This window comes from Bidens hawaiensis, unplaced genomic scaffold (assembly GCF_021521415.1).
Source record: "Bidens hawaiensis isolate Kalapana, Puna unplaced genomic scaffold, B.hawaiensis_p1.1 tig00036831_1, whole genome shotgun sequence".
Taxonomy (NCBI): Eukaryota; Viridiplantae; Streptophyta; class Magnoliopsida; order Asterales; family Asteraceae; genus Bidens; species Bidens hawaiensis.
The window spans coordinates 36478-45085 of record NW_027505445.1 but is presented as its reverse complement, the minus strand read 5'-3'; the positions used below and the strand labels follow the sequence as shown (position 1 = coordinate 45085).

The following is an 8608-nucleotide window of genomic DNA, read 5'->3' as shown; positions in this document are numbered from 1 at the left end:
TGCTACAAAAACATGTAGTTGTAAACTTCCTACAGCTTTCCTATTAAAATTGTTTTGACTTAACATAATGTTTATTAGATAATATTTTAAAAAAGTTAGAGCTTATTTTTTTTATACGGAACTTAAAAAATTAAGACATGTGATTATATGAGTTCTGCATCAATAATTCATCGGTTTGACCATTTCTATATATACCCTCTCATCACGGCAATTAATAATTTCCAATATTTTAATACGTTAGACTTTCAAATTCAATAAATCCCACCTATAAAAAAGCGATCTTTAACCAAACAGTTTCATAACCCAATAATCATTATTCAACAACTCATCTTCTTCAAGAAATGGATACCAAAAAATCCCAAAAATCCTCTTTTGCATCCAAGGTTCTAAAGGCACCAGTAAAAGTCGTATTCAAGATCCGTGAATTGTACATCTCCAGCATGTATTCATGTGCCTCGGGCGTGGGACGTGGTCCAACCGGTCCTTACACGTCTAGTCTGCCCAAGAGCTACAGCTCGGCATCTTCAAGAACGAATGATGATTATGCCGAGCTGATGCGAATTGCTTCAACCAGAAGTGCGGGTGGCCGGTTGGACCACCCAGACTCTCTTGGCAGGCAAAAGAGCCCGGTGGTGCCACGTAGTCAAAGCGCGGCGATTGGTAGAATCGATGAAGAGGGGAGTTTTCATTTCAATGATGATTTCAGAGTGGATACTTCGGAGAAGTTTCCGAGGAGTAGAAGTCATGCAGTTGTTTCAAGAGTATCTGCATTAGAATCATAGGTTTTCTCGATCTTTGTTTGTTTGGTACTTTTATTAATCTGAATGTTAAGAATCCTTCTTGTGTTTTTAATTTCATTTTGTACATTAAGAACTATTCATCATTGGCATACAAAAAACCGGTCTTTTCTATGTAGACCGGCGATTATGTGCTGTTGAAATGTGTTTTTCAAACTTGATAATTGGTTACATTAAGAACGATTAACAACCACCTTTTTGTCTATATTATCATTTTATAATTTATAGTTGAATGATTCATAGTCATACGTTTGTTAAGTGCTTATAATTCATACCTTCTTTGTCTGTAGTTGATTAATTTATAATACGTTTGATGGATATGTTTATAATTTTATAATTGAAATGTTAATGATAATGGACTTGGTCTTATCTCTTTACAGTCTTTGGCATCATAAACATAATTAAATATTGATGTCACATGTAATTATATTATAGATCATCCAATAACGAATTTTTTTTATTTAGGTAAAAAAACGGAACAAAGTCAAATGTTCTTATAAAAAATTTGAAAACACAAAATAATTTTCATATAAATTGAAGTTCTAGTCTTTTTTGAGCTTTCATAGTTATCTCTATAGTTTAATTAAAACACAATGATTAATTTTCAAATATCTTCTACATTCAATTCTCTATCTCAGTATTTATCTTAATAACAAACACTATAAGTTTCAATAAATTGTTCTATATTATAGAGAATTCAATGTAGTGATGTTTTAATTATTTTTTTTATTTTTACCTCTATATTATATAGAAAGTATAGATATAGAGGTTTCAATTTGAATTCTATAGTATAACTGGATGGTAATATTATTATTTCATGCGGGTTTTTTTTTCATGCTTAGCATACATAAAACTATATATACACATGGGTGATTTATAACTAATTTTTATATATATGACTTTAACTATAAAGTCCTGATTTATCGAGGACTTTTGTTTTAACCATAGACGCCGTTGGAGGAGAGATGTAAATGTGCAAAGGTCCTCTCATGTATCTTTGCCCCTAGCGATTATGTACACACTAGAGCAACGAGACAAGTCAAGCTAAAGGTCCAAGAAAATTAAACCCCAACTAGAAGACACTCCAAACATGGGACAAAAAGGCTCCAAACTAGCATACCTAAATGTCAGTATGGAACGAAGCCCAACTATGAGAATTATGTCTATATAGAACATGATTCATGTAATAACCCTTTTAAAAAGACAAGATAAACTCTTCTAACATTGGATCTTATGTAATATGATTGATTACTCAGTCTCCAAATGAGTAATTCAATAGGTACATGATTCATGTATGGGGGTGGAAAAACCAAATTAGGCACAAAGCTTGGTTAGCTATTTCCGTATATGCATTAAAAACTTTGGGCACAAGTCTAAGTCACACTACCTCCGAGTGGAGTTCTCCGTGTCACAAGGCACGGCAACCTGTCTTTGGACAAGCATTAAAATACTTTGGTTACAAAGCTAGGTCACTATCTTTGGGTGGAACGACTTACTTCGCAAGACTTGAGTATTATCTTTGTTTCCGAACAAATTTTAAAAAACTTATGCTTACAAGTTTGGGCCACTACCTACGTGTGGAATGGCCTTTAAGTCACTAGTCTAGATTCTAGAACACCAGTCTTCGAGTGTGTACTAAAAAAGATTTTGGGTACAAGTTTGAGCCACTACCTCCAGATGAGATGACCTCTAGATCCTAAGGCTTGCGCGTGTGACGCTTAGGATCCTCATGACCCTAAATTCTCTTCTTTTCTATCTTTTGCTAGTAGAAATTTCAATTAGCCCTCATTCTAAGTTACCTCTTATCAAATTATCAAAACGTCCAATAACTTTATACCTAGTATTGAGTACATATCTTTTGTTATCTATACATTCATTCACTTCAATACACATGCATTTTGTTTGTCGATGTATATTGTGATTTAATAGTTTTTTAATGGTACTAATTGCATATATTAACCTGATTATTACTAGATTTTTTAATCACTCTGTGGTGTTTGCCTGTTTGGTTAGTTTACTTGTAATTATGCGTTGGCATGTTTTGGTACTTTTGTTCTGCAAATATTTAAAGTAATTAATGAGTAGCTTGTGGAAAAAAGACGTTGATTAATGACAAGGCTGCCATTGAACGCCTTCTTTCCATCAAGTAGGTTAATTGAATTTAGTTTTACTTGAGCGTTGATAACTATAATAACATTCCGTTTCTAATTCTTTTTGCCAAAAAAAAAGTTAGCTAATCAGGTTGTAGAGTAGGTTTATTGGATTGGTTTGTGGGCTATTCGGGTTACTCGAACCAGTTTATTCAAATTTGAAGATTTTTTTAACTGAATTTGAGTTAATTAGAGTCTAGTGCCATCAGAGAAGACTTGTCAACCACTGGAAGGAACGTCGGTAATAATCACTAAGCTACCTGTCGTAAATATCCTTTATTAATCTATCGAAAACAAAATTACTTATACATACATAAATGGTGGAGATTAATCACAGCGGATTCTTGAGGGTAACAACTTTCGGCAACGGATTTTCGAATATTTGTTTGTATGTTATACTCATTTGTTTATTACTGTAGAATAATCAATTTAAATACGAAAATTCGAATTGGTCCAAATTCGGGTTGGCTAGAATAGTTATGATATAAAAACAAATAAATTAAATTTTATATATATATATATATAATAAATAATATAAATATATGTAATTTTTATGTTTAAAAATAAAAGTTATATAAACCAAATTCTAATAATAGGGTCGGTAGGATTGAAATTTATATATTCATATTCGATACGAAAACCAATACAAATTCAATTCGGTTTAGTACCCGATTCAAATAATCTTAATACAAATTTGAAATTCGATTCGAAGTTTAGTTATTTTAAGTCTGGTTAATTCGAATAATCAGTACACCTTCTACAGACACAACTCAGAGAATCAGTACACCTTCTACAGAACTCAGAGAGCAAGAGTTATCTCCAAGACTGTAGACTTGCAAACTCCAACATGTACATACGTGCCTCTGGAATGAGTGGTCCAAGGATCCTTACACCTGTGGTCTGCCCAAAAGCTACAGCACCGCTTCTTCAAGACCGGCAACAACGATTATGCAGAGCTAATTAGGACTGCTTCTACTAGAAGTTTGGGTAACAAGTTGATGCCTCGTAGTCAAAGCAGAAGGCTGGTCACACAATTTCTATAATATATGCATTAATTAATCAGTTATATCTTAATGATAAAATACGAAAGCGGGTTTCTTGACCGGCTGTTTTTTATACATGAGTTGACCATGAATTTGAAGTTGATAGTTCATAGTTGGTTACACGTAAAGCAGCCAACATATTTTTGGCTTTAGGGTCTAGTCATGAATGATTCACGCGTCTAATATTGTTGGACTTGGTCTTATCTGTTTATTCTTTTGGGCAATCAAAGTTTGTATTGTATGATGGTGTAACATTTTTCCTTTTCAAATTAACTAAATATATATTCTTTTACATCAAAACAAAACGTCAATGATCAACAAGTTGTGTCGCTAGTCATTAATGTCTATAGTTACATTTTAGTAGAACAGAGACGGTTTGGTTCTATATTAGTCCATTAATGGATTGTTTAAGTGATATGGATGAGATCCAGTACAAATGAAAATAGCATACAAATAACTAAAGTAATTATGCTATAAAAAATACATTACTCTATTGTTAACATAATTACTCTAGTTATTTGTACACTTTTTATAATAAAAGACATTTATATTTTATTCAAGCCCTATGTGATAAACAAAGCAAGGAACAATGGATTTTTTTATTGTAGAGAAAGATTTCATGAGAGATGTGTGGGCAAGTAGGACTTTGGGTTGAAATTTAAAATTATGCTAGACGTGACAACGGTCCAAGGAAGATTATTTTGTATAATTTAAGTCTTATTAAAAATGGTAAAACCGTGGGCAACTTGGACTATTTGGTTTGAATTTAGCAATTCTTTTACATGAAATCATTTTGCACTAAATTAGCAATGATATTGAAATTATCATTTCGCTTATTAGTAGACGTATTTGACTGTAGAGTTGATACCATAAAATTTTAAACTATGGACTGTTGCCGACCACGAACTAAGGTTTTGGCATATATAGAGGGTTGTCGCTCGCAACATGAAGACTAGCAATGGGCATTTCACAAGACTAGGAAGCACCAACAAGACAGCTAATATTGATCGGAATGTTGTGCATACTCAAAAGAAATGAATAAACCCTAATTACAAAAATACTGGAACAACTTTTTACATAGGTTTATATAAAAAATTCCCAATTTGATTGTTCGGTACTTGAGATTCGCAAACACTATGATCAATGGGGTCATGTGTTGGATATCTTATCTTCTAGGCTTAATAAGTATGTGAGAAGATTTGGTTTCATTCATTTCTTAGGGTGTTAAGGATGTATCAAAGCTAATAGAAAACCTTTGTACGGTCCGGATCAGTTTGATCATTTATTTGAAGATCATGACATGTTCGATATTAATTATTCTCCACCACAACCTAGGCCACCCACACAGACTGTTGTTCCTAGATCGTCTGATAATAGCATGTTGTATATGCAAAGGTTCTAACTGACGATTCTAAAGGCAATAATGGTTTTTCTACTTCTAAACTAAAGCTCCGATCCGGAACCACTTAGGAAACGTGTGGTTATTCCTCAAGCTTAATGTCTAGATGCTAACATCATAAGCTTGGTTATGTGAAAGGCGGGGGGGATGTGTCCGGTTTACCAAATATTCCAGCCTTGTTTGCTAAAAAAGGATTTAACGACATGTCATTCAGATACATTTGTGGTAGATAGATCGGTTTGGGCTTTCCTTCTCTAGAATTGGCTTTGAAATTTAATGAGTACACCGTGCTTAAAAACTATTTCACGAATATTCAACTTATATTGCCTTCAGGCCCGGACCATGGGCCAGCTAAGTCAGGCCATTGCCTTGGGCCTCCAGCCCTCCACCTTTGTTAGGCCTCCAAAATATTGCAGCTATATACTATATGTTTTTAAATGGGCTAAAGCCAGACCCAATTCTTTGCTTCTGAATTATGTAAGCCTGGACATAACTCAGAACTAAATTTCATATAATATATTTACATACAAAGAAAAAAAAAATTAAATCCGCCAACTATAAACTTAATAGTTTATTGTTGCCGATCCCAAGCCCGGGTAATGGAGGAGGGTTTATATCAAATTGTTTTTTTAAAAAAAAGCCTCAACATTTTAGTTCGCTTTAGGCCTCCAAGAACATTGAGACGGCCCTGATCGCCTTAGTATATCCTAGAAGAGAGCTATTTGGATAGATATCATAGGGTTACTGGTCGTGGCATCTACCCCGGATTCCCTAAAAAGATTATTGGTCGATTATGGGAGGGCTGGACTTCATATTCTTCGTGGATGATAAAGATGAACTATGTCTGCATGTAAAATTCATATTCCTTATTCCTCTATCAAACTAATTTTTTAAGTTATTATGGCCGAGATAGAAGGAACAATCTATGAAGTATGGGTCCAAGGAGTTCGCTAATCGGGCTCATTCGCTAGTTCATATCACCATATCGGTGATGATGACTCTCTTTACTCATAATCAGATCATGATGAGGCTTCCTTTTCTGATGGTGATGTGAGTGAAGTAGTGAAGGTGGGGAAGTTCTCCTCACGTACTGGATGACCCCTTCTCTATTCAAAGAGTAGTTGACTAATTAAACGAAACGGGGAAGAAGGAGGAACATTGAGACGAGGTGGTGGGCGACGATGGTGGTAGTCAATCCATGCAATCCTTGGGGCCATCTAAACCTCGGGGCTTTGAGGAGTACTTACATTATGTTTCTCAATCTATTATGGTGGGTGAGTCATGTGGTGAAGGTGCTCCAAATCATACACGGCTTCAAAACGATTAGAGGATCCTTGCTTAATGATTTTAAGAAATTTATTCAGATGTCGGATGCTTGGATTATGGGTTTGGACATGAACGAGACTGCTATTGATTTCGAGAAATTCATTACTGGGATCAGTGAAAGGTGGTGGGATAAATGAATATTATGTCCATTAATATATGTGTGGGAGCAAGAGCTCACTAAGGGGGTGTTTGGGATTCCTTATTTTTATCAACTTATAACTTGTAATTTTTTTGAAAAGTTAATAAGATGTAAAAGGTGTTTGGCAAACCATAAGACCTTTTGGATTTTAACTTATGGAGAAGATAAATAAAGGAGTTTTGAAAAGTTACGAATCTCTAACTTATTAACTTAATGGGTTTGATATTCCCATTAAACCCTTACATCCTCACTTCACAACTAAGCAATCTCAAATACTTTTTTAAAAAACAACTTGTTGATTTATAAAAGAACGTACTTTTTGGTCATTTTACATGAATAAGCTAAATCAAAGACTTCTTAAAAAACAACTTATTGACATAAGATAATCAAAACACTTTTTTTACAAATTCCTTTTCAAAAAGTCATAAGTTAATAATCATTTTACACAAAAAAGTCCTTTAGACTTAAATAAGGAATCCCAAACGCACCCTAAATATATGGTATCAGTTTTTTGAGTGTTCAAGGGACACGCATGAGTTCTTCGGAGCTTGCTTGAGTTAGAAGTCTTTGGGAAATTTTCACTATGAGTTTGCTTTCTTCGCGGCGAGAGGCTATTCCAGTGGTGTGCTCTCTTTTTGGGACCCAACTATTAAATAAAAGTGCTTTTGTTTCTTTAGATTTTATTCTGATTATTCATAATAAATGGGTGGTGAGTAAGATTCAGGTATGTCTCTCGAGTGAAACCGGAGAAGTCTGCTTTCTAGAGGGTTTTTCTTTTGGGTCTTTATGAATCATTATCGGGTATGTATATAATCTTTTAGTGATTTTAAAGTGGTTAGTTCTGAGTCCGAAAGGCGGCTTTCATCGGATTCTCCCGTATTAATGCAAAAAAATGATAATGTCTAAATGGGAAAATTCTTAAAAACGGCCATTTAAGGAGAGAGAAAAAAATTACTAAATTAGCACTTAAATATTCAAGTTTTCCAAAATGTTCCAACAAATTTGGACTGGACTGGAACGACATTTTGGTTTTCCTTCCGACGAGATCTCTAGCCCAATTAAAAAATGACACGTGGATAAAGACTGACACGGTCGTCCATATTTTTGAAAATCTTGAGGGTAACGTCAAAATTATTTCATTATATCTTTTGCTAGAAAACAGTCTACCTATACAGTTTTTTATGTTTCCTACTTGATCCGTACAAATTTTAATTTTTTTTAAATCTCTTTTAAATTTCGTCTGCCAAGACGCATTTCAAAAGAATTTTCTTCCAAGAATCGTCTACTTGGAACAAATTCTTCGAAAATGTGTCTTAGCAGACGGAATTTAAAAGACACTTTTTTCAAAAAAAAATATATAATTTGTATGGACCAGATAGGATACATAAAAAAACCGTCTGGGAAGACTGCTTTCTAGCAAAAGATATAATGAAATAATTTGTAAGGAACCCTCAGGATTTTCAAAAATATGGACGGTCGTGCCAGTCTTTATCCACATGTCATCTTTTAATTGGGCTAGAGATCTCGTCGGGCCCCAGTCCACATTTGTTAGGACATTTTGAGAAACTTGAATATTTAAGGACAATTCACTACAAAAGAATTAGCCTAATGCAACATTTATTTCACAAAAAAAGTTGCATTTTGTGAAGTTGCATTAGATCTAGTGCAACTTTTTTTGTTAAATAACGCAACTATTTCTTTCAAATGCAACACTTTTAAAGGATTGCATTTGAAAGAAACAGTTGCATTATCTA

The 8608-nt window shown here is 33.9% G+C and overlaps 1 protein-coding gene across 1 annotated transcript; it reads left to right on the top strand.

Annotated features, from left to right (window-relative positions):
* Positions 1-341: 341 nt before the first annotated feature.
* On the top strand, positions 342-782 carry LOC143613225 (uncharacterized). The gene has a single exon (XM_077086993.1). The coding sequence runs from the start codon at positions 342-344 to the stop codon at positions 780-782; it is 441 nt and encodes a 146-aa protein (XP_076943108.1).
* The last annotated feature ends 7826 nt before the right edge of the window (positions 783-8608 follow it).